Source organism: Polypterus senegalus, chromosome 15, assembly GCF_016835505.1.
Source record: "Polypterus senegalus isolate Bchr_013 chromosome 15, ASM1683550v1, whole genome shotgun sequence".
NCBI lineage: Eukaryota > Metazoa > Chordata > Cladistia > Polypteriformes > Polypteridae > Polypterus > Polypterus senegalus.
Window position 1 is genome coordinate 54,732,965 of NC_053168.1, and position 27,404 is coordinate 54,760,368.

General features: G+C 37.4%; 1 protein-coding gene across 3 annotated transcripts in view; it reads right to left on the reverse strand.

Annotated features, from left to right (window-relative positions):
• The window catches only part of LOC120516128 (ATP-dependent translocase ABCB1-like), a 506,684-nt gene that overhangs the window by 440,063 nt on the left and 39,217 nt on the right, over positions 1–27,404 (reverse strand). For 2 of the 3 annotated variants that reach the window (XM_039737588.1, XM_039737586.1), the window contains 12 exons: positions 25,472–25,675; positions 25,056–25,205; positions 23,605–23,709; positions 17,695–17,772; positions 16,468–16,551; positions 16,138–16,341; positions 8,900–9,000; positions 8,334–8,474; positions 6,623–6,779; positions 6,046–6,243; positions 5,270–5,476; positions 3,453–3,599 (listed from right to left, as the gene is read on the reverse strand). In XM_039737588.1, the coding sequence (XP_039593522.1) occupies positions 3,453–3,599; positions 5,270–5,476; positions 6,046–6,243; positions 6,623–6,779; positions 8,334–8,474; positions 8,900–9,000; positions 16,138–16,341; positions 16,468–16,551; positions 17,695–17,772; positions 23,605–23,709; positions 25,056–25,205; positions 25,472–25,675 (1,776 nt within the window). The remainder of the gene's footprint in view (positions 1–3,452; positions 3,600–5,269; positions 5,477–6,045; positions 6,244–6,622; positions 6,780–8,333; positions 8,475–8,899; positions 9,001–16,137; positions 16,342–16,467; positions 16,552–17,694; positions 17,773–23,604; positions 23,710–25,055; positions 25,206–25,471; positions 25,676–27,404) is intronic. The other variant, XM_039737587.1, reaches the window with a different exon arrangement.

Sequence of the window (27,404 nt, forward strand, 5' to 3'; positions counted from 1 at the left end):
TTCCCATCTGCTATATAACTTTGCTCCTTTAAGGACTAGGCAGGTTCCAGTCACCCGCTCCCGTGTCCCTGGCACACCCATGAGCTCAGAGCAATGAAAGCCATTACCTGGCTTTATAAGAAAACAGGCCTCATGGTTCACTCACAGCTTTACATTGAGCACATACTTAAATATAGGGATGCCCTTAACTCTGCTAGCTCCAACTATTATTCCTCTCTCTTAAATGGTGCAAAGTCTAGGCCTAAAACTCTTTTTAGGACTGTTAATAAACTCCTCCAGCCTCCTCCTCTACTATATCTCAATACAGATGAACAGTGTCAAGCTTTGTTACACTTCTTTGATACCAAAATTGATCAAATCTATCACAGTTTCCCTTCCACACCTCAATTACTCACTCATTCTTATCTACCATCTCCATCATCAAGACTCACTTCTTTCTTGCTTCTTGACTCTCACTCACCATCTCTGAACTAATTAATAAGTCTAATTCCTCCTCCTGTCTGCTTGATCCTGCCCCCACTTCTCTGCCTAAGACATGCTCATCCATTATTAGTATCCCTGTTTCCTCATTGATAAATGCATGTTTCGCTTCAGATTCTGTCCCTACTTCTCTCTCCAGTTGCAGGCCTCTATCTTTTTTGGCTAAGGTGATGGAACGCTTGTTGCTACATAACTCCATGCCTTTATTCTAGACAATACAATCTATGAGCCTTTTCAGTCTGGGTTTTTATACAGCACAGTACTGAGACAGCTCTTCTCCGTGTAATTAATGACCTTCTCTGGTCTGCAGACTGCAGTTCTCTTAATATTCTCCTCCTTCTTAACTTATGCGCAGTATTTAACACTGTTAATCATGAAATCATCCTCTCACACCTCTCCACTGTAGGAATCTCTGGCTTAGCCCTTCAATGGTTCACATTATATCTTTCTAATAGGCAATAGTTTGTAACACTCGGCTGATCTAAATCCTTCACCTCACCTGTGTCGTGTGGTGTTCCTTAGAGTTCACGTCTTGGTCCATTACTCTTTCTACTTTATATCCTTCCATTGAGTCAGATTATTCACAGTCATGGCCTTAACATCTACTGCTATACAGACGATATACATTTATACCTTAGTATACAGTCACCTACAGACTCGCTGCCCAGCACTCACTGACTGCATCACTGATCTTAAGCTATGGATGGAAAATAACTTTCTTAAAGTTAATACTAATAAAACTGAAGTGTTACTGATAGGTAGAGACTCCCTACTTTCTAAGGCAACTAACTTCTCGGTTTCTCTGGTACACTTATCATACCTGCTCCTGTTGTCAGAAACCTTGGTGTTTTGTTTGATTCAACACTTAATTTTGAGCTACACATTAGGTCTCTGTCCAAAATTTCATTCTATCATCTCCATAACATTGCTTACCTCCATCCATTTTTGTCCTTTAATGGATGGTCAAACTATGGTTCATTAATTCATAATGTCTGGCTTTGATAACTGTAATTCCCTCTTCATTTGTCTCTCTGCAAAATCTATACAGAGGCTACAATACATTCAGAAGTCTGCAGCCAGAGTCCTCATCCACACAAAGCGTTCTGCTCACATCTCCCCAGTTCTTTCCCAGCTTCATTGGTCACCTGGGGTATCTTTCAATAAGGGCGCGTAAATAAAGGCGAGCTTCAAAAGAGTGACCTGACTTGGGCACAGCGAATAAAGGTGCGTGCACATAAACGCGAGCTTCAAAAGGGCAACCTCAATTGAGCGCAGCGAATAAAGGCAAACGCAACAAAATTATTACAGAAAATGTATTAGATAAAGGCAATGATTGAAAGTATAAAAAAAGCAAGAATATTAAAACATCCAATTAATTAATGCATGAACTTCTAACGAACTATTTCTAAAGCTCTCTACATTTCGTTGTTTTCTGCTCTTACTCATTGTTGTGTTACACTTAAAGCTGTAGATTATGTGCAGTGCCACATAGATATTCGAGATGCGGTCTATTAGCATAGATCGCTCGGTCATAGACATTCCAAAGGCTGATGGGGAAGATCGGTTCGTGACATAAATTGCGTCGTGATGGGCATCCGATCCATGTGTCTTGGAAGTAACCAAGCAGGTTGCTGATGTCTCTGTAATTGTTGACAAAGAAAGGCGCGTCCATCAGCTCTTCAAAGACATCAACATCATCATCCGGATAATCAATTTTTGGTATGACAGGGAGACAAACATTTTCCAATCCTATATTCAGTGCATTTCCAGATGTGTTTCCCGTTGATAGTTTTCTCCTTTCTGAATGTGTAGCCTTCGACTACGAGTAGATCTGCACCTTTGTTGCTCTTCACATATTCCAGAGCCATTTGAACTAAATTATCTACGAACGCCTTTATTCGCGCTCAATTGAGGTTGCCCTTTTGAAGCTTGCCTTTTTGTGAGCGCCCTTATTAAATAGAGCCGGTTACCGGTTCCATTAAGGATTAAATTCAAAATTCTGTTTCTCACCTTCAAAGCCCTACATAACCTTGCCCCTCTCTACCTCACTCAACTCCTAGCTCCATACACCCCAAGTCGCTCTCTCAAGTTCTCACGCAGTTATCTCCTTACTGTTCCATGCACTAGACTCTCCACCCTGGGAGGCAGGTCCTGCAATGTTATGGCCCCTCAACTCTGGAACTCTCTTCCACAGTCTCTCTGAGATTGTTCCTCTTTCTCCACCTTTAAATCTCAACTCAAAACTTTCATCTTTGCCAACCTTTTGTCTTCTGTGTGATCTTTTTTTGTCCCTGCCCATCTATATGTAAAGAGACTTTGGGTTTGTGAATGGCGCTCTATAAATGCAATTTATTATTATTATTATTTTATGAGAAACTTACTCCAGGTCATTGCTATTTGAGGAAATTTGTATACACACGGCTCTTTTAAAGTCCTTCTACAGCATCTGAAAGAAGTGGAGATCTAGATCTTGACCTAACCATTTTTAGAACCTCTACACTTTTTTGAGTTTTACTCCTTTACTTGTAGAGTTGCTGGTGTTTTTAAGATCAAGATAAAAATATCTGTACATCTTTTTTGCTCTACTCTTAATCCATTTGTTCCACCTGCTGGGGGGCAGTAGTGAGAACAGTGAGTGGCCAGTATGGGAAGGGTCTTTAATGATTTTCCTGGCTCGGCGGAGTCATTGGGCACTGCAGATATCTTCCAAGGAGGGCAGAAAGCAGTCAATGATTTTCTCTGCTGTGGATATTACCCTCTGCAGAGCTTTCCTGTCAGTTGCTATACAGCCAGCATACCATGTTGAAATACAGTATGCTAAAACACTCTTGATGGTTCAACGGTAGAAGGTCAACAGTAGCTTGATTCATTCTTGATTCATGGGACGTCTTAACCCATCTCAACCATTTTATAGATATGGTAATGGACACAACTCTATATACCTTCTCCAGTTTTTAATCACTTTTACTAACCTTTTCACTTTCTGTGTCAAGTGCTGATGTGGCCTCATCCAAAAGCAGCACCTTTGGATTTCGAAGCAAGGCACGTGCAATCGCAATTCTCTGCTTTTGTCCTCCTGAAAGTTGTGCTCCCTTGTCTCCCACTTTGGTACTGTATTTCTTTACAAATAAAAATTTGAAAACCATTACCACATTAGTTTTCAGTTCATATTTAATTTGTTATTCATAGTAGTGTTTCTTACACTTAAAATTTAATTTTAATAATTTGCTTTAGAAAATTATTCATAGTATTGCAGTCAGTCTGTTCTTGCTAGGCACGTAATCAAACATTTAAAGTCCAAAAAGAATTTTAGCACATCTCCAAATATGAGAAAATTAAGTCTATTTTCAACATATCTTATATAGCAAAAACTTGTTAGTCATGAATTAGATGTATTTTTATATATAATAATAATTTACAAATAAAACTGTCTGTCCTATATGATCATATTTAGAGAGGTAAGTCGTCTTTGTTCAATAAATGAATGTACTAATAATAAAAAGGCAATGCAATGTCTTATTTTCAGACCTTTTGGAAAGCTTGTCAATGCCTCCTGAAAACATGTACATTTCAAATACTAGCACTAGATTTTATTTATTCACAATGAATGTGCCATGCAAACATGCTGATTAACTGCCACCGACTGCAAAATATGGTGTTACTTTTGGTAGAATTTCAAGTGTCCTTTTATTTATTCATTTTTCATTAGATTTGACTCGGTTTTTAATCATTGATAGGGCCAAATCAATAAAAAAAACATGTAGTAATTAATTCTCTGTGTTTGAAATCATGCTGATACCTAAATTGCTCCACACTCTAAAGTCAAGTCCCTAGATAGAATCCTAAGATAGAAAGGGACCCTTAAACCACATTTTTGGGTTTACTGACAGCCAAGCATTCAAATCACATTTTGGGTCAGGGTTGTCTTTTAAGACTTCAGAGACACTATCATACCATTATATTTAGTGGATTTAATGGATCTACACCACTGAACAATAAACTACCTTTAAATTGCTAGCCATACACGGCAGCATCCAGGTTATCTGTGTTACATTCTTATCAGCAAGATCCTGCCTGTTCCAAGTAAAAATCACTCTTCTTCCATCTTTAAAAACCTAAGGTGTTGAAGTGGACTCTGGAGAGTCATTCAGAGCATCCGCCTTAAATTGGTGACCTTAGAAACCTCCAAGGCAGTGATGGTTAATACTGAAGATATAGTAGCCCACAATCATATGTAGTTGTGTTTCATAAATAGAGATATCAATTTATTCACAAAAAGACCCATTTGACAATTTAAGTGCATTTGCTGAGTGACTGTGGTGAGTGAAGATAAAATCTATTCATTCACTTCATTGAGCACTGGGTGTTGTTTAATGTTAGAATAATATTATGTCATGTCATTTCCCAACCCGCTACATCCTTACACAGGGTCATGGGGTCTGCTGGAGCCAATCTCATGGCGCAAGGCAGGAATAAATCCCTGGGCAGGGTGCCAGCCCACCACAGGGCTCACACACACACACACACACACACACATTAGGGACAATTTAGGATCTGCAATGCACCAAACCTGCATGTCTTTGGAAGGAAACTGAAGCACCCAAAGGAAACCCATACAGACGCAGGGAGAACATGCAAACGCCACGCAGGGAGGACACCGGGAAACGAACCCAGGTCTCCTTACTGTGGGGCTGCAGCGCTGGCACTGCGCCACCGTGCCACCCATAGAATAATATGATCTGTTGTATAATTAAAAGTCGTCAATAATGGAATGGAATTGTGCACTCACCTGTGGTAAATCTTCAATAAAACTGTGGATGTTAGCTTTCTTTGCTGCTTCTTCAATTTCTTCTTGTGTCACGCTTCTACTGTTATCTCCGTATCTAATATTTTCAGCAATAGATGTATCAAACAGAATGGGTTCTTGGGAAACTATGCCTATTTGTGATCGTAACCAGGCAAGGTTCAAAGATGTAATGTCATTTCCATCTACAAGCTAAAAAGATGAACATACAGTGTAAAAATTAGTGCACTAAAGAAAACTACAATTCAAAAACGTCATAATTTTAATAAAACAAAAAATGGCAGCAACAGCACATTTAATATAGCAAGAAAAAAAAGTTAGCAAAAGGGAAGATCAGATGAAATAGGCTTCTGTCACAAATGTAATTTTAAATATTATACTTACATTGCATGCATAATGAATTTACATACACCTTCTTAGATTATATTTTATTATAGATACGTGCCAGGTTTGGCTTCTTGCATTCATTTTGATATACAAATACTACTATTACTAGTTTTTTCTATTTTTATTTAAGCACAATAGAACATAGTATGCAGTTCATTGTACATGCAAATCAAATAAATAAATAACTAAAAACTAAATTGGAAAAATAAATTTTTGACCTCCTGCATGTAGAAGAATTTTCCCTATCAGAAGTACAAATACCCAGAGAACATATTTCTAAAGATCACTTAGCCACATAAGCCTTCTACCCACTCCAAGGTCACAATCTTAGAAGAGGTAATCATTTTATCACTATTTCCAAATGATTGCCTTACCACGTGTCCATTAATTGGATCATAAAATCTTTCAAGAAGCTGAACAGAAGTGCTTTTCCCACATCCACTACTTCCCACCAGTGCAAGTGTTTGTCCTTTGGAAACCTTCACATTAAGTCCTTGCAACACCTGTACTTTTTTTCTAGTAGGGTAAGCAAAGTGGACATCTTGGAATTCAATGTTGCCATCGAAATGATCCTATACAAGGAAAAAGTAATAAGATATAAAATTATCATACATAAAACATTTACAGAATCTGTGACATGCCAGCCACAAGCACTTGCCACAAAACAGGGATCAACAGTAGATGGTATGCAAGTCATTTGTAGGGTATGCTAACTGCTAAATTACAGCTGACCAACATCTTAATATCCTGAAAAGGGTCACGGGGAAAATGGCATCTGTCTCAAAAAGCAGTGGGCATAAGGCAGGAACAGTCCCTGGACAGACACACATTAGGGACAATTTACCAATTCAAAGTCTTTGGACTGTGGGAGGAAACATCTTAATATAAAGTGTATAATTATACACAATATACATATATGAAATACTCATATTGTATATTATAATCACCTACCAGTTTTCGACCTTCAGTACTATATATGTCAATCTTTGGCTTCTTCTCTAGTAGAGCAAATATTCTCTGGGCTGATACTTTAGCTTTACCCAAATCTGGTGCAAAAGATGATGACTGTCCAACTTGCATTGCCGCAAATACAATTACAGAGAAAACTCTAAGAGGAAAAAAGGGCACATTATTACTGTACATACACCCTTGACAAAATTAATCAATCATATTTTAACACTGTTATCATAAATAAAAAATTTAAAACAAATTAAATAAGTGTGATACGAGAAAGAATGGGTTTTGCACACTAAAACAAATAACAATTGAATGTTTCTTATTTCGCTTTTAACATTTGTATTAGCATTGTTTTGTCCTTTTCATCTTTTGCAATACAACATTTTTAACAAGTATTAAAGGTCACAATTATACTCATTTTCGATTCTGATGGCCATTGTCATTCTAAGTGGATTCCTCCTGTTTAAAAACTTTACTTTTGAATACTGTAAATAATTCTGACATAACATAGCATTCACAAACATACTAAATAAAGTTCAGATGTGCAGAGGGCCAGGAACAATCTCAGTGGCCTTAGGCACAAGACAGGAAAAGGTTCTGGACATGACACCATTAATGCATGTAGCCACACTCAAGCCATTCTAGAACTAAAAATTAACCTGATGCACATGTGTACACTAGCGTGCAAAAAAAAAATGAACACCTAACAGATTCTTGTTCTTCACACAGCTAGTTTTCTTCTTTATTATATTTATAATATAATATCATATTTATAAAAAAACACATTTTTAATAAAAATAATTTTTGGCAATTTTTAGGCCATTTGAACTAAGTAGCAGAAAACTATTCCACACTTCTAGGTCTACAATATTAGCACTGTCTTTGATGAATGCATGATGAACGCTTTTAAAAAATTTGTTGAAGATTAGTTCACCTGCTCACTGTTCTGGTGGTTTCTTACAAAACAAATTAAATCTTTTATTGACTTTTCCAATAAAGATATCAAAGAAGGACTTTGTTCTTTCTGTTACCAGATCCTCCAACTTTAGCTGTTCAATCATTAGTCAGGTTAAGATATCGAGGAATGTCTGGTAACAGTGGCGGCTGCACGCTTTGCAGCATCATTTCCTTTGATTTTGCTGAGACCCTGTCATCAAAAGGGCTAAAAGTAAAAGTCCTACTTACTGCTGTAATGTTCTTGAGACTCTTACTTAATACTTGACTGTTCTAGAAATTCCACATTACCACTAGAATATTTTCTGTTTCATTTTTAGATTTTTTTGTTTACTAATCACTTCGTCAGTTAAGATCCACACACAAGAGTATGTAGGTAGTAACAATGCAATAAAATGTTCATAATAGAGCAACATCTAAATATTTCACAATCAGGACAAAATTTCACAAGTAAGCAAGGTATTCCTAATGGACAAAGATAAATCCTGTGAAGAAATGACTTTACAAACACCAACTCTTTGCTTTGGTTTGTGGATCACCCTAGTGCACACATGTTGGGTGATATGTGAGGAGAATTTAAGTTTATGGAGAAAAAAACCATGAGGACATGCGGAGAATATGGAAATTTCACACAAATAATAGTCAGGCATGGGATTCAAACCCAGGATCCTGGAACTTTGAGGGAGCAGTAATAACTATGGTACTGTTCTGATGTTAGCAATTTATACAACCTCTAAAAACAAATACTTACATATACATATTTTCAAATTGTGTTTGGCAATGTGCAATAAGCCATGATCCTAATCGGAAAACTGCAGCATTTACAAAAAAGTTAATTGACTGGCCAATAGCATAAGTTAGACCATAGAGTGGCGATTTATACAGTTCTGCCCTGCAAAGAAAAGAGAAATAAATGGGTTTTTTATATGTAATAATCATCATCATCATTGTTCACTATCATCCATTTTCAAGCCTTTTCCTCCAGTTCAAGGTTTTGTGCTCGGCCTATCTCACCAAACTGCACAAGGTAGGAACTAAACATTGAAAGGGTGCCAGTTCATCATTGGGCACACTTGAATATATACCCACTCACACCAGACAAATTTTGATTTTCCAAAATTTACCTTACAAGCACATACCTAGGATTTGGGAGGTAAAGCCAGAGAAAAACACAGGCAGAAATGGGGAGAGTCTGCAAGTGCTATAGAACCACAATTCAATTTTTGGAAGACCCTGCATCTATATTCTTTTCACATTTTAGTATAATTTGAATGTTATAGTAAATCATCAAGCAAAACAATTTAAAAAGTTACCTACCTGTATGGACCTCTTAGACTTTTGCAGTACATTTTGAAAAATATTTCTTCACGTGTTAATGACACAACAGTTCTGATATTTTCAACAGTTTCTGTGGAAATCTAAAATGTAGAAATAATATTTTCTGAACAATTAAATAGATAAAAAAACCCATAATGAACTAGAATTTGAGAAGCATTGTTTTTTCAAATATTTCAAAATACAAAAAATTACTGCTATTTGTATCAACTGGACATTTAATAAAAAACAGTGTTCTCTATTTCAAAGTAATGGGAACCAGAGCCTGTCCCAGCAACGTTGGGTGCTTGGCAAGGATCAGCCCTGGGCAGGATATTAAACCATTACAAGTCTCACTCATACACACATCCACACTCACATGGGGCCAACTTGGAACCACCAATTAAAATGACACGTGCCTTTTAGTGATGTTTTAGGAAAACCTTCACAGATACGGTATAAGGGAGAATGTGCACATTGTAAAAAGATAATGACTGGGAGGGTATTTTAATCCCAGAATGGTGGATCCACATAGCATCAGTGCTAATCACTGTGCCAAATATTTTAAATACAACAGGCTTGTGATTTTATCTCTATTAGCCTGCTGTTTTTTTACAACAAAGTCACGTTAGAAATTCTTCTGTTAACAATATAACAGCTTATCTCATTCTTCATTTCCATTAAGTTTCAGTGAAGCTTTTTATACATTGAGAAAAATACTGATTTTAAGTATTATTACATATTTTTCAAGGTGAATATTATCAGATCAATTAAACTATCAAACCCTAATGCTAATTTTAAAAAAATAAGTGCCTCTTTGGATTGATTCATTGGCAATAATTACAATGAAGTATTTCCCATATTTAATGTCAAAGTGACATTTGTGGTTTTCTGCAGTGGTTTAGGTTTGCATTTTAACTATGCCTTTCAAAAACTCTCAGTTTATTATTCTTCACCCTGCTTCTGGTAACAGACAACCAGAATTGTCCTGAATACTCTTTTGATACTGAGCAGAATTCAACATTTCTTCAGTGATGGCAGGTTATCCTGGTCTTGAAGTTACAAAAAAAATGCCTCCACCATACAAAACTGATAGTAGATGTTTTTATAATGGAATTCAGTCTTAACTTTTCTCCAGATATAATGGGGACCGTGTTGGCATAATAATTTAATATTTGACAGTCTGTTAATAGAACATTATTCTAGAGTGTGTGAGCTTCATACAAGCGCATTTTATAAAACTGAAGATGATAATTCATGTTTCTAACATCAAGTAGTTGTTTATAGTTTGATAACCTGCTATGGATCAAGTTTAAGCTTGGCAAGACTGAGTCATAAAATGCCGATCTTTACTCAAGATCAACTTCATTTTGAGATAACAGACTTGCAAAGCTGTTGCATTTTGTTTTTTAACTTCATGGAAAATGATATACATCGCTATTAGAAATATTTTACCAGAACATCAGCTTCTATTAATACTGACCTCTGTTCCAGACTCTATATATACTAGCCGTGTTCCCCGGCATCACACAGGAATGAATGTTTTTAAGATAGTGTGCCACAGTATATTGCCATCAGCTAACTGGATGTGTAAGAAGTACTATGTAATTAAGTACTTTTCTGTAAATAATATTTTTATTATTTTTACTAGGGGCTAATATTAGTTGAATGAAGCTCCTTACTGTTGAACATGGTATACAGTATATAATTGCACATGAGTAAAACATTTCTGCAGTATATCAATTACTGGATGGCCTGCTGACTGACTTTTCTTTTTAATTGAAACACGTAATTAGTAGGGATAATGTGATTGAGTTATGCTTAACTTCTCTTTAACCATTTCATAGCTCATTTTCCACATTGTATATCACCCAGTCTCTTTTTCCTGTGCACCCCTGAACTGACACCTTTAGTTTCTAGCAAAGCAACACCTCTTCTTCATTCATTTCATCGCCAGGCACATTTATCTCCCTTATTATAGCCTCAGGTTGTTCAGTGGTGCTCTTGTGCTGACAACGTTCATTTACATGAACTGTAAGTCTTATTTCTTCATCCAATCACTTTTTTGGCCTCAGCCAAAAAAAAAGACACGTTGCTCAAGAATAGCCTACACTACAGTATTATTACAGATAAATACAGTGACAAATAAAAAAACATGGATTGGCTAATATTTAGTCAGTCCTCCATGCTGTTCTCCACCATTCCTCGATTGACCCAACAGTCACTTACCCACCAGGCTTCAACCTGTTCAACCTGGACAGGGTGCTACTGTATGTACTGTGTATGTGTGTGTATTTTATATATCTATACTAATAAAAGGCAAAGCCCTCACTGACTGACTGACTGACTCACCCACTCATCCCTAATTCTCCAACTTCCAGTGTAGGTGGAAGGCTGAAATTTGGTAGGCCCATTCCTTACATGTTACTTACAAAAGTTAGGCAGGTTTCATTTCGAAATTCTACGTGCAACGGTCATAACTGGAACTTACTTTCATCCATATACTCTATACGGCCATAACCTGCAGCTCGGTCGCCTCCCACGTAATTGAGTGCCTGCCCATATAAGGTAAATATTCGCGGGCGAAGGACTGTTCCTAGCATATTCATAAGTGCAGCTACTGTGGAAACCCTCCCTCAGCGAAAGTGTGAGAGAAACTTTTAAATGCCGGGTCTGAGCTAAAATTAAATAAAGTCATGGACATCACAAGATCGCACAAGATAGGGTATAAAGCCTCGATGCTAAAGAGATGGCGAAGTCATGGAGAACATGAAAGGACGAGCTCACATTATACACAAAACTTGCAATGCCGGAGGCAGAGGAAAACACTAAGGTCAGATTATTCCATTATCTTATTGAAGAGAGCGGCAGAGAATTGTTTCAGGCGCTGACCGGTGATGTAAGGCCTGATGAGTTAACCAGGAGCTTGAGTGGTGGGCCGTCAGGGCCTGCAAGGCCTTCTCTGCTGGCCTAAAAAAATATCTGAATCACAAACTGATGTTAATTATATTTGTCCATGAATACTTAAATAATTCCAAATAGTCTGTCTGCTTCCTTTCATAGTTTTTCCGATGGTTGTGCTGCTTCCAGACATGTATTTTCGTATTAAAGCATTTAACCAATCGCATTTCAGCCATCATGTGTTGCCAGGCAGAGAGGCCTTCACAATCCGTTCTCTCTAACACAGAATAAATGTCAATTAAACTGTTGCTTCAACCAATTAGATTTTCAGTTGGTGTCAGTAGGGCCCTCTAGCAAGCTTACTGCAACATCACCGTATTCAGACCCATTGATTGGATAGAAGCCGATATGAGGAACTCTACGAGGCCACTGAACGCACCGCAGGCGCTCCGAGTGCAAGATCCTCGCGCGCACTACTGCCAACTCCATGGCAGGATTCTGGACAATATTATTTGTCAGACAGAGACCAGATTTCAAGACCACAAAAAACTGATATTTGTCATGCTCCTCGACCTCCAGAAGTTTCAGGAATGCAAGAAAAAATTCCCGCATGCAGTCTTCTCTAGTTTAACACAAGACCCACAGAGCAGTTTTTGATCTGCCTTGGCTAAAATCAGAACTGACTGTAATGTACGCCATGGATGATGTTACAGGAAAATCTCCCACTGATCTCCTTGACTTCCTTCAGAAAAATCTGAGAGCATGGGGCAGCTGTATACATTGGTATATTTGGCAGTGACCATTCCCGTGTACACTGTTTCTGTCGAGCGGACATTTTCAGCTCTAAAGCGAATTAAAACTTATGTCAGAAATACAACAGGGCAGGTTCAGCTTTCAGCATTAGCTTCGATGCAACAGAAAGGGACTTTATGGAACTGAAGCGCACAGATAATCTGTACGACAGAGTAATTGAACTGTCTTTGAGGAAAGAGAGGAGGATGCATTTTGTTTACAAATATTCTGAATTTTTGGTCAGTAAACTGTTGCGATTTTCCTAAATAATATTGCAAGTTTGAGTTATTATTGATGTTTTTTATGTGTGTTGCGGCTGTAGCTACAGTAGAAAGGAACTTGTTCACCCCTGGTTTGTCTATTCAATAAAAAGGCATTTATTGTGGCTACAGGAGAGTTATCTATCTGCGATGCAGCGGCTCTTTATAATGTATTTCTGCATATAAAGATGGTTTTTATAACCATAAATTAGTTTTTGAGGGGCGGGTTGATTCAGACGGAGCACTACTAAATGCCTAGGTGTGAAATGCACGGTCCGCCACTGGACCAAATGATACGTAAATTTGATGAACATTACAACCCGAAAATAAACGAAACTGTAGAGAGGTCCAGATTATACTTCTCCCAGTGCATCTCTCTAAATCCTCCATGCAGGAACATTATCATAAGGCTTAACAATCTTATTGTTACACCTTCTACGTGCACCGAACCGTCCTTATTACGAAGTCTTCCTTGCTTTACCGCTGGGTGCTTCTTTCCATTCACCTTACTAGCTCTTTATTTAAACAGTTTTCCTTCTCACTTTTCCGCTTCTTCACTGTCTTCTCCCTTTTCGCTCAAAATACGCGCCTCCTTGCATTTTTACAGTCAGCTCCTCTTACGTCACACCATGGTACGTTTAGCACAAGTTAATACCGGGAATGCCTGTTAAACATCTTACATTCACGAGTAGCAATTTGTGTAGTGAACACTTCGATGAATGAAACCTGTTATGTTTACAACGGTTTGCAAACACAGAATGTAATTTCAAAACAACACGCCCTCCAAATACAAACCTGATTGAAAGAAATAATGATAATCAAATCCTTGATGACAGCAACACTCATAACAGTGACAAAACAATTACATTGACTATCAGGTTATGTTATTTTTAAAATGTTTCCTTTTCTTTTTCATAACTTCTTTAACACACTACTTCTCTTCAAATATATATATTTGTCCAACTTTGGAGTCAATACATATTTCTGTTTGCAGTATAATAGTAGGCCTTGACCTTTGACAAAAAGTTTGGACAGAATTGTGTAATCAATTACCCCTTACAATTTCTAGTCATATAGTTTGACATCCTAATTTTCAACGAGAAAGCAACAGTAGATATTACATTTGACATGTTTTCTTACTAGAGCTCACACTGTGTCATGTACTCTGATGTCAACCTAACTCTTTCTATACGGATAGATATTGAAATCTGTTTTCTGAAGGTTTTCACAAAATTTGTTTTGGTCATAGTATGTGCCTAGAGAAGTTGTGTGTGCTTGTAATTTAATTAAAATGGTACGTGCCAGTGTTTTTTAGATTTCGGCAGTACTAAATTGATTGTGAATTATTAACCAGACCTTTTAGAAAGTTAAGTTCATAAGGAATACTAATAACTTTTGAATATCTGAAAATTACAAGTTTTGCTGTAATTATCTTTTGTAAATATAAGCAAATTGTTGCCTTTGTTTTCATTTTTCTTAGACATTTACCTATATAAACTGCTCAAAAAAATTAAAGGAACACTTTGAAAACACATCAGATCTCAATGGGAAAAAGAAATCCTCCTGGATATCTATACTGATATAGACTGGGAAATGTGTTAGGAAGGAAAGGATGCCACATCGTTTGATGGAAATGAAAATGATCAACCTACAGAGCCCTGAATTCAAAGACGCCCCAAAAATCAGAGTGAAAAAATTATGTGGCAGGCTAGTCCATTTTGCCAAAATTTAATTGCAGCAACTCAAAATTGTACGCAGCACTTTGTATGGCCCCTGTGTTCTTGTATACATGCCTGACAACATCGGTGCATGCTTCTAATGAGATGACAGATGGTGTTATGGGGGATCTCCTCCCAGATCTGGACCAGGGCATCACTGAGCTCCTGGACAGTCTGAGGTGCAACCTGGTGGCATTGGATGGACCAAAACATAATGTCCCAGAGGTGTTCTATTGGATTTAGGTCAGGAAAGTGTGGAGGCCAGTCAATGGTATCAATTCCTTCATCCTCCAGGAACTGCCTGCATACTCTCACCACATGAGGCCAGGAATTGTCGTGCACCAGGAGCCACTGTACCAGCATAGGGTCTGACAATGGGTCCAAGGATTTCATCCTGATACCTAATGGCAGCCAAGGTGCCTTTGTCAAGCCTGTAGCGGTCTGTGTGACCCTCCATGGATATGCCTCCCCAGACAATCATTAACCCACCACCAAATTGCTCATGCTGAATGATGTTACAGGCAGCATAATGTTCTCCATGGCTTCTCCAAACCCTTTCACTTCTGTCACGTGCTCAGGGTGAACCTGCTCTCATCTGTAAAAAGCACAGGGCACCAGTGGTGCATCTGCCAATTATGGTATTCTATGGCGAATGCCAATCGAGCTGCATGCTGCTGGGCAGTGAGCTCAGGGCCCATTAGAGGACATGGGGCCCTTGGGTCACCCTCATGAAGTCTTTCTGGTTGTTTGGTCAGAGACATTCACACCAGTGGCCTGCTGGAAGTCATTTTGTAGGGCTCTGGCAGTGCTCATCCTGTTCCTCCTTGCCCATAGGAGTAGATACTGGTCCTGCTGATGCATTATGGACCTTGTATGGCCCTCTCCAGCTCTCCTAGAGTAACTGCTTGTCTCCTAGAATCTCCTCCATGCCCTTGAGACTGTGCAGGGAGACACAGCAAACCTTCTGGCAATGACACATATTGATGTGCCATCCTGGAGAAGTTGGACTACCTGTGCAACCTCTGTAGGGTCCAGGTATCACCTCGTGCTACCAGTAGTGACACTGACTGTAGCCAAATGCAAAACTAGTGAAGAAACAGTCAGAAAAGATGAGGAGGGAAAAATGTCAGTGGCCTCCACCTGTTAAACCATTCCTGTTTTGGGGGTCATCTCATTGTTGCCCCTCTAGTGCATCTGTTGTTAATTTCATTAACACCACAGCAGCTGAAACTGATTAACAACCCCCTCTGCTACTTAACTGACCAGATTAATATCCCATAAGTTTCATTGACTTTATGCTATACTCTGATTAAAAAGTGTTCCTTTAATTCTTTTGAGCAGTATATATATAACTACAATGCTTCACAGTGAAAAGCATAAAATATTGCAGTTTATACACAAAACTGCACAAACCAGTACTAGACACCCACTTATATCCGCTGACAGTGGTACAGTAATACTTCCTAAATTGACACAACAGTACATTTTGCAGTTGTTTCTTTTTTCAAAAGCATGTTCACAGATAGCACATAATTTTAAATTAAAATTTATTGAACAAAAAAGCAAATACCTTTCCAGAGGCTTCTAGAGCACTTTGATCCTTGGAAGCATGGCCAGCCACAGATTTCATTCGAATGAAGTTGGCTCCAACAAGAAATGGAATGCAGGCTAAGATAAGGAGAGTTAACTGCCAGCTAAATACAAATGCGACGATTACAGCAATTAAAAGACTACAGATGGATTGAATAGCTAGTCCAAGTCTTGAACCACCAGCCTAGATATTAAAGAAAGAAAAGCAACATCTTAATAACATAACACTATATTTTTCTTTTTATTTATTCAAGCTTTGTACAGTAGATTAATTTCTTCATAAGCATTATCCTCCACAGATAGTACTTACCCCTTTGACAAGAGAGGCATCAGTTGCAAGTCTTGTTATCAAAACGCCCACACTATTCTTATGATCATCAAAAAAACTGATCTCCTATTATAATATTAAATTAACATGTTAACATGTTTTGTAACAGAAACCTACGTTAAATACACTTACAAATAACTATCACATATTTTACGTTTTCAGGAATCAAGATGTCTAACAAGTTAAAGGTAAAATTAACTTAAGTAAACTGCTCATTTCTAGATATTTTTGATACAATTTTACATTTAAATTATTCCTTTGGACCTCATGTGAATAACAAACACTCAGAAAATGCAATGAATGAAAATTATTTTAGGTGGTGTTAGATACAATTAAGAATGTGTACAAATTTACAAATAGAAACAAAGCATTTCTAGTTTACCTGTTACTGTATTTCTATCTAACCAAATGATAGTCTTACATTGTTTTATGGTTCATGAGATTCTGCTAATTTGCACATAGCGTACATATTGCATTATAAATGTTTATGTTTCGGTACATAATAACAAAAAACACTACATATTTAAAACTGATCAATCCAATTGAGGGGCTTGGGGCCAGATTCTGTTTGGTCCAAAGCTGGGACCATTCAAAGACATGACACCTGGTCCACTCATGCACACACCCTCAGTCATACAACCAATCTGGAGCCACTAATTAACCCAATGTGGGAGAAACTCCTCTTGCAGAAATGGAGGGAACATGCAAGCTCCACACGGACTGATCAAGTATAGGATTCAAAGCCATGATGGTTGGGCTAATCAAATTGTTAAAATAATTAACTCAGGACAAATTGTCAAACAAAAAAATTACACATTAATTAAAACACCTGTATAATGTATGATAAACAGATTATACGAAACCATAAGCAGATATTCATTCAGGTATTTGCTCATCACAAATATATTATATTATGTTTTACATAATCAAATTGTAAAAATTATTAACTGAGGATAAATTCTCAAACAAAAAATTACACATCAAATAAAACACCTGTACTGTATAATGTATGATATACAAATTACATTAAACTATAAGCAGATATTCATTCAGGTATTTGCACATCGCTTACAAAATATTATTATGTTACATTATATTTTTATAATATATTATTATTTTACATGCAACATTATTTTGTATAGAAATATTACTAATCTGAATGTGCATTTCAAGCAGTTTATATTACTCAGAAGAAAAAAAAATACATACTTGTCTCAATATTGCTTTAAAAGAAAGTGATCTCAGTTTCAAAGTCAGAGTCTCACCAGACACTCCAAATGTGTATCCCTGGAAAATAAAGATGTGAATATTATTATTACTGTCTTTTTTTATTCACAATTTTAAAAAGTTAGGAAATAAATTACCCATTATGGAAATTTGTTAAAATTAACCTATTAGTGAGTGGAGTGATATGTTACATACAAGTTAATAAATACTTTGTATGTCTTTATTTGTAGAATTAGCATTTTACTTGTAATACTTTTTAAAGAGCAAGGAAAATGGAGAAGCAGGCTGCCGGGGCATGTGCAGATGATGAGCTGACCAGGAAGAATTGATTGCAACTATAAGTTAGTATACCACCTGAAATTACACATCTAAATTATACATATCAGGTTGTATGGTCTTGATTTGCAAAGCCACATTCTATTTGCTTTTATGGCACTAGTTATAATAAAATTTATTACCTATAATAAATAGTAAAAGCTGTAGCTCTTTCTCCTATCTGTTCTTTTAATCTGTCTAATTGTCTATAGATAAAGAAGCATGGGGGGGGGGGACGAAGAAGTGCTGAACTGAAGTAGTGTATCTGACCATAGAGTGGTAAGCATAATAGTACAGTGGAACCTCGCTTTGCAATTCGTTCCGGAAATGTGCTCGCAAGTCCAAAGCACTTGTATATCGAAGTGAATTTCCCCATAAGAAATAATGGAAACTCAGATGATTCGTTCCACAACCCTAAATTCATATAAAAATGATTAATATAAAATATAAAGTAAAAATACATAAAACAAATTAACCTGCACTTTACCTTTGAAAAGAATCATGGCTGGTGTGAATGAGTTTCTAAACTCTTGTGGGATTCCCCCCAACAGGACAACACACGGAAGAGCGTCCCAAAGCAATCGCAATCTCCCAGCGCTATAGCAGTTTGCCGTAAAAGTAAATCCGAAAAGATAGTGGACATGCTATAAGCACCTGCCGTCGATGGGTAATACAAGGAACATTATAAATGCGCAGGCAACAGTACTACTTGGCAATGGCCGTGCCTGACTGCTGTGTCTGTGTATCGGAGAGTGGCAGATCCCCCTACAATAACTGCTGTTGCTGTTTCAAGCTGAATAAAGCTGGTATTGTTAAAGTACTGAGACTCAGCTTCGTGTTTTGGGGCAGAAGACGAGGATTTCACATTGCGCGCACACACGGACACACACATAGAGTCACAGTGCTATAGTGAACAGTATACGCTCGTACGGATGTTGACTATATGAGTGAGGCACGCCGACTCAGATGGAGAATAGTAGACAATTGCCCACGAGAGAGAGAGAGAGAGAGACAGAGAGAGAGAGAGAGAGAGAAAGAGAGAGACACACACACAGGACCTCGCTCGTTTATCAAGTCAAAATTTATAAAAAATTTTAGCTCGTCTTGCAAAACACTCAGAAACCAAATTACTCGCAAACCGAGGTTCCACTGTATTATTATAGTATAATGGATTTTAAGGATTGTGGTTAAGTATACACAATGAATAATATAAAGGGGAAAATAGGGTCAACATAATACCCTACATTATAAAACATAATGATATAAGTACCTTTTTTTACTCAAAACATTGAATGAAATGAATTGAATGAAGTTTGCATTCTATTACATGAAAACTTAACAAAAATATAACATTTTGCATCTAGATGATAAAGGCACTGGTGCTGCAAGTCTAAAATTACGGAAACAACTATAGGATAATTTGATAGATAGATAGATAGATAGATAGATAGATAGATAGATAATATGGTTGATTATTAGGGGATATTTAGAAAGATCTTTAATTGCCACCTCTGGCAGAACTTCAACCTCATTCCGAGGGAGGCGAAGGACATTGATTCTGAATGGGCCATATTCTGAGCCTCCATTGTCGAAGCTGCAAAACGGAGCTGTGGCCGCAAGGTTGTCAATGCCTCTCGTGGCGGCAATCCATGAACCCGGTGGTGGATCACCTAAGGTTTGAGAGGCCGTCAAGCTGAAGAAGGAGTCCTATCAGGTCTGGTTGACCAGTGAGACTCTAGAGGCAGCTGAGGGGTAGTGGCGGGCCAATTGTGTGGCGGCATCGGCTGTTGTAGAGGCAAAAACTTGGGCATGGGGGAGTTTGGGGAAGCCATGTAAAATGACTTTCGGTCGGCACCGAGAAGGTTCTGGCAAATTGTCAGGCGCCTCAGGAGGGGAAAGCGGTGCTCCACCAACACTGTGTACAGTGGAAATGGGGCCCTGCTGACTTCAACTGCAGATTTTATTGACCGGTGGAAGGAATACTTTGATAATCTTCTCAATTCCACCAGCATGTCTTCCTTAGAGGAAGCAGAGCTGGAGGACTCCTGATCCCGTCCATAACAGGGGCCAAGGTCGCCGAGGTAGTTAAAAAGCTCCGAGGGGGTAGGGCTCCTTCAGTGGATGAGGTTCACCCTGGGTTTGTTAAGGCTCTGGATGTTGTGGGGCTGTCCTGGTTGACATGTCTCTGCAACATCCCATGGACATCAGGGGCAGTGCCTCTGGATTGGCAAACCGGGATGGTGGTCCCCCTTTTTAAGAAGGGTGACTGAAGGATGTGCTCCAACTATAGGGGTATCATACTTCTCGGCCTCCTCGGTAAGGTCCATTCAGGGGTGCTGAAGAAGAGAGTTTGGTCGATGGTCGAATCTCAGATTCAAGAGGAACAATGCGGAATTCCGACCCAGCCGTGGAACACTGGACCAGCTCTACACCCTGGCTAGGATCCTGTAGGGGGCATGGGAGTTTGCCCAACCAGTCCACGTGTGTTTTTTATTTGGAGAAGGCATTCAATCATGTCCGTTGAAGCATCCTGTGGGGTTTGCTCCAAGAGTACGGGGTACAAGGCTCATTGTTACGAGCCATTCAGTTCCTGTACAGGAGGAGCAGGAGCTTGGTCTGCATTGCCAGTAATAAGTCGGAGTTGCTTCCTGTTGAGGTTTGAACTCTGCCAGTGCTGCCCTTTGTCATCAATTCTGTTCATACATTATATGGACAGAATTTTTAGGCACAGCCAAGGAGCGGAGGGGGTCTGGTTCGGTGACCTCAGAATCCCCTCTGCTATTTGTTGATGACATGGTTCTGTTGGATTCATTGGACAGTGACCTCCAGCTCTCACTGAAGCAGTTCACAGCCGAGTGTGAAGTAGAGGGGATGAGAGTCAGCACCTCTAAATTCAAGGTCATTCTCAGCCGGAAAAGGGTGGAATGCTCTCTCCAGGTTGGGAACACATTATTGCCTCAAGTGGAGGAGTTCAAGTATCTTTGGGTCTTGTTCACGAGTGAGGGAAGAATGGAGCGGGAGGTTGACAGATGGATCGGTGCAGCATCCGCAGTAATGCGGGCTCTGCAAAAGTCCATCATGGTGAAGAAAGAGCTGAGCCAAAAGGCGAGGCTGTCAATTTACCAGTCGATCTATGTTCCTACCCTTACCTATGGCCATGAGCTTTGGGTAGTGACCTAAAGAGCAAGATCACGGATACAAGCAGCCGAAATGAGTTTTCTCCGCAGGGTGGCTGGACTTTCCCTTAGAGATAAGGTGAGGAGTTCAGTTATCCGGGAGAGACTCGGAGTAGAGTCGCTGCTTCTCCATATTGAGAGGAGTCAGTTGAGGTGATTCGGACATCTGGTTAGGATGCCCCCTGGACGCATCCCTGGGGGGGGTTCCGGGCATGCCCGACTGGGAAAAGGCCACGGGGCAGACCCAGAACACGCTGGAGGGATTATATCTCCCAGCTGGCCTTGGAACGCCTTGGGGTCCTCCCAAAGGAGCTGGAGGAGGTGGCTGGGGAGAGGGAGGTCTGGGCTTCCCTGCTTAGGCTGCTGCCCCCGCAACCCGACCTCATATAAGCAGTGGATAATGGATGGATGCATGGAAAACTGAATAAAGTGTTGAAGTAATTATTGTAAGAAGAGTCTAAAAAGTGTATAACTGAATTATTCTGCTAATTAGGAGAAGTTGAATCACATTTATGTCATGTATTCTTAGCTTTGAAGTCATTAGTATTATTTTGACATTATCAAAGAATAGATACTTTGTTGCTATTTTATACAAGTTTGCCCCAATATGATTCACATTTGGAATGTCCTTTGAGTGCAATTTGCATGGTCTTTCTGTATTCACGATGTTTTCCTCATAAGACTCTCACTTCATTAATCAAAGACAGGCGGCACTCAACTGTCATAGTATGAGTGGAAATGTAGGTGTGTGCATTTGTGCAAACCCTGTATAGGGTTTGCTTTTGCTAGAAAAGGTTTTGTTTCATTGTGACTCTGTACACACAAAACAGGGGTCAGACATCTGATGGGTTATCAACATTAAACAGTTAGTTCTTCAGAATTTGTATTAATTAACATTTATTCCAAGAGTGATTTATGTAGGCTATGACATTAGTATTTATTGAATTTACAAAAATTAGCAGATATTTTTATAGAATTTTTGAGTATGCAATATGAAAACACCAAAATTCTTTTGTCAAGTGTTATTGTGTCAAAAGGTTATCATAGACAAATAGAACTACCCTGTACACTAAACTGTTGACAGCACATGACTATGCTTCTTTTGAATAGGAAAGATGAATGGATGAATATATTTTTTTAGTTTTACAACTAACTCCTCAGATCATGTGACTATGCAACATAATTAGCAATGTAATTTACATTGAATCAAATATGCTGAATAACTATCATAAAGTGTGTTATGAAATGCAAAATTAATACAATTATTCAAACAGCCCTTAAATACTATATATGGAGGAACTGATAAGTTCTTAATAACTTAAGACTTATGACTATGCACTGTTTGGCGTCTTGAGGGAGGTGATCTGGAAATATACTATCCAGGGCCCGTTACTGCGTCCAGTACAGTCTCTGAATTTGCATAGGCAGACTTGTGTTTACATTTCTGCCATTCACTTAAATCAATTTAATGTGAATGCAGAAATTTTCTAAGAATACATTTTGTCTCCTCTCCTTTTTGTGAGTTTCATGCAGAGAACAGCAATGAGCCCCCAGATAGTTACATGACTGTTACTAGTAGATGATATTGTTCTCTTGATTACATTTGTTTATGACAGAGTGTGGCAAGAGTCCACACTTCATAATGCTTATTTTCTTAACAAAGTCCAGTTTGCTCTCTTGAATGAATGATCAGCAGGCCAAAGTGTTTAAATAACTTGGGTACTTTTAAGAACTGGGTGTTAAAGCAAACGTAAGATTGACCGAAGGTTTCGCCAATACAATGATGGCAATGTCAGAGAGTGCTTCCAAAGTAAGTTTATAGTTCTCAGAAAAAAATTCCTAATCAGTCTATGTCTTCAACTTTTGTCTCAAGATTTGTTTAGTGACCCAGCGAAATAAAACTGCTTGAAATGGAGGTTTCCTGGTTATACTTTCTCTTCTGAGAGTCTAAGAAGTTTAGCAAGACAGGAAGATCAGAAAATCTTTGCTCTTCAAGAAGAGATATTTGAGGTGGTTTGGAAGTCTACAGAAATGTGTTCTGTTCACATATGTTAGGTGGTATTCCTGGCAACTCTCACTAACAAGAGATCCAGGGACAGATTGAGGAAGTACTGAAGGCATTATATTTCTGTAGTAGCCTGGGAATAGACAAAAACTTCAGGATAAATTCAAGATTATTTCAAGGAAAACCGATGTATTTTCTACCTTACCTTGTTGATGTTCTTAGTAAATTCACCAGGAGAAGAAAACAGAAACTGAGCAAATACTGAACATACATTGTCATCCTTTATTCAAAGCCTTATCATGATGCAATATATTATAGTCTTAAAGTGATATAATGTATCTATACATGATCAAATCAAATATAGTTTACTAGTATTTTACTAGTAGATTTACTTACCTGCAAGGACATTGCCACTAATAAAATTGCACCAAGCAGCAGAAATAGGAGTGAAAACAGGATTGTTTTTTGACTCTTTACCACAGGATCAGTCTCAGCAAACACCTTAAAAGAATGTGAAAAATCTTGTTAAAGACAATTTGATATATTTTACTATTTTACTACAGTACTCAATATATTTCAACAAAGTTAAAAATAAAATACAATACTGTGTGTTAAATGAACCTTTGAAGACATTATTAGGGAATTTAATTATTAAGACTGTGCATACATTATGCTATATAACTTCAACAATTTCTATAAAAGGCATGTGGCAGTGAGTAGAATTTTGAAATGCACTTAATAGTTTCTACTTTGACTCTTTGATAATTGAATATTCTCAATACTGTACTGAATAATGTAGTTATCGGATGTTATTAGCAGCAAGCTGATATACACCATCCAGGGGTTTAGAGTCTCGTGTTTTATATTTGAAAATGGAGAAGGAGTATAAGGCATGAACAACTGTGAATGGTATACTAATACCCTGTAAAGGACAATTTTTCTTTCATGCTCAATCATATTAGACCAACTGACATAAAATACACATTTTTGGGGATGTAGGAGAAAACAAGAGGGAGACAGAGATGATAGTGGAACAGTAACAGTAAACACAGGCATAAGTATTCTGACTTACAGTGTCGACATTTTGAGAATCAAATAATTTACGATCTCCAGGTGTGGTTGTCAGCTATGTGAACTGCACCATTGTGTCTGACATCAGGGTGCCAAAAGTACTTAACATGGCATGCACTACATACTTGTTTTGGCTTAACAATCTTAAAAAGAAGACTAAATATGGCATCTTGTTTATCATCAATCAGAATAAATATCAATAGTCAGCTTAAGGCCTGTATTGCTTCAGTTGATTTTGGAATTCAGTTTTGGTTTTGGCATTTGGAATTCTGACTGCCATCCTGGCTTACTGACATTTTTTACTTGACCCTGACTTCACTTCCAGCTTCTTCTTAAAAGGTGTTCATATCTCAGCATTGATTTTTGGTGAAAAATCTTCTGGCTGCTGTTGCTATAGACTAAATTGTTTACACGTTAACTTCAGGAAATGTAAGAATATTTAAAAATATAAAATATTTAACGTGGCTGTTACAATTACAAATTAAGAAGCATTGTTAAATAATGTATTCATTGTGCTAATATTATTAATTTTGAATGGCCTGATTATATATATTACTGCATCAACAAAAACTAGCAAATAATGATTTAGTATTAAAATACACTGCATTTAATCTGGCATAATAATATATTTAAAAAGAACTAAATTCCCTTCATTGTTCTGCAAAATTTTGACACTATATTATAAATATCTTTCCATATTCTCTGTAGTTTTCTGGTAAGCAATGAAAATCTGCATATTACAATTGCATAATTTAACTGATTAGAAGTATACTTACTCCAATAATCTTTGCAAATATTATCCCAAAACATGGATACACGGCTCCACAAATTAAAGAAGCCAGCAGTCCAACCATTAAGTAGTGCCACTCTTTTTTATTTAGAGATAGTATTCTAAGAAATGATGCCTCAGGGAGATTTTCATCTTCCTTTAAAAAAGTAAAAAATATTCTAAAATATACCAAAAATATAATTAAGTCTAAATGTTTAACAGAATTCTTTTACATCTTAAATTATAATTTAATTAAAGTCAGCCTTGTGGTCTTTATATGTCATATTTTTGAATAATGTCAAAAGCTAATCAAGAATGTGTAATGTATGACTGACTGATAAATCTCAAATATAACATGGTAATTCATTAATAGGACAGCTTAGACTCATATTAAATTTGAATGCTTTTAAAAATCATTTGCACCTCTCCTTCCTTTTGTTTCTTCTTTAGTGATCGTCTGGAACCTCTAGCTGTAGATCTCCGTCGTATTGATCTCCTGCTGAGACTTCTTGTGCTTTTAATTTCAGAATCACCAGCATTCTCATTTTCAAGAACTTCTAGTTCATCTTCTGTTTCATCCATCTCATCAGACTCATACTCGTTATCTTCATCTTTGCTTTTCATACTCTAAAAAATATGTTTTAAATAATTTTTAACTGTATTCTTACAGTAACAAATTTATATCTGTGACTACCTTATCTTGTTGAGTAGTATTAGCATAAATAAAATTTAAAAAATCAACAATATTCTTTTTTGTTCAGTGGCTAATAGTGCCGAGGTGTATAGAGAGCCAGCAGTAGCATATCTATAGTAGAGGCTAAATGAAGTATAGTTGTGTTTTCATTTTAGGTTTCCAAAACTAACAAGATGTAAACATTTAATATGGTCTTTTTCAGCTTAAACTAAGACAAACTTTGCCAAATTATGCCAACACTTATTTAAAGATTAATACAAGACAACTGAAACTATTAAATTAACTCTTTCATGCTGCATATAAAATTAATTGTACAATTATTTTAGAATAAAAACGTCAAAATAATATAATGTATATTTGCAGTTTTTTAGACAAATGTTTTTAAAATGAGTGTTTTCATTTTACAACTAACGTTACATCTACATTCAACATTAACAAATCAATTAACCAGTTATGTACAGTATATGGAATTAAAATATGGTTTGAGTGTTTTTACAGCAAGCTTACATCCTTTGCACTGTAAACTTTTGTACATAAAAAAATCTAAATGTTCAGATTATATAAACCATTTTGTATCGACAAGAAAGAAGAGGTTGCTTTTGGGACGTAGGCTGTGTGATATATTTGACAGTTTATTGAAAAACATCTTACTATAATCAGCATCCACAATCACACAGAAGCAGCAGCACTCTAATGACATAAGGTTACGGTAAGTCTTTTGAAGTTCAAAAAGGAGTGGAGTTCCTTGGGAACCTTTTGCCATAATTTGCCCACAAAATACTGTAGTTGTTCCTGTACGCATAACACCTTAAATAAGGCAAATACTGAATTCTCTAATAAGAGAACTGCTAATTAAATGTAGAAACAGTTCTGAAAATGTGCAACATACAAGGCAATGCATCCAAATATATATATTTTTGGTAGATGCTGCTCAAAAATAGTCAGCTTGGGGGGAAAGCCTTTTCATTTTAAACTTGTTGGGGCAATGCAGGAAGGAAGTGACAGGAAAAGGAAGGTACAGAAAGAAAATTTGCTTTTAACTTCACAATCAAGTCATGAGTGAGAGAGGGCTGTAATTTATTTAAAGTGAGAAATTCTTGCTATGTTTAAGTAACAAAGTGAGTACAGTCACATTTGAAGTGGGGTACTGCAAAGTACAAGTAACGGAATGAAGTACCTGGAGCATATTTTGAAAACGAACTGGGGCTTTTCCTTAATTCTTAACAGAAAGTCAAATGTATCACTGCTCCATGAAAATTGGTGCATCAAGTAATTTACTTTGGAGTCAGAGAGCATTCGAGTGGAAATAAGTGGCATTAGCAGGGAAAATTATGTATTTATGTCTTTATTTCTTCACAAAATTTCATTTTTACTCACTTTAAGAAAAGAGACTGTGGCAAATAAATCAAACTAGCAAAAAATGGAGCATCAAGTATAATCCAAGAGGTAACGATGAATAATAATTATTCTGTGTAAGTTATGCACACAGAAAATCCATATGCTTCTGCAAAGGAGAACTTTTTTGGGAGCTAATTTTGCTTCACTTGATTTTGTTTGATTCTGTTTGTGGTTGTTTGACTCCTATACAACAGACAAACCAGCAGACAATTTATTTATTGAAATATATACGAGATCCTCTATATTTAATATAAACAGGCAACA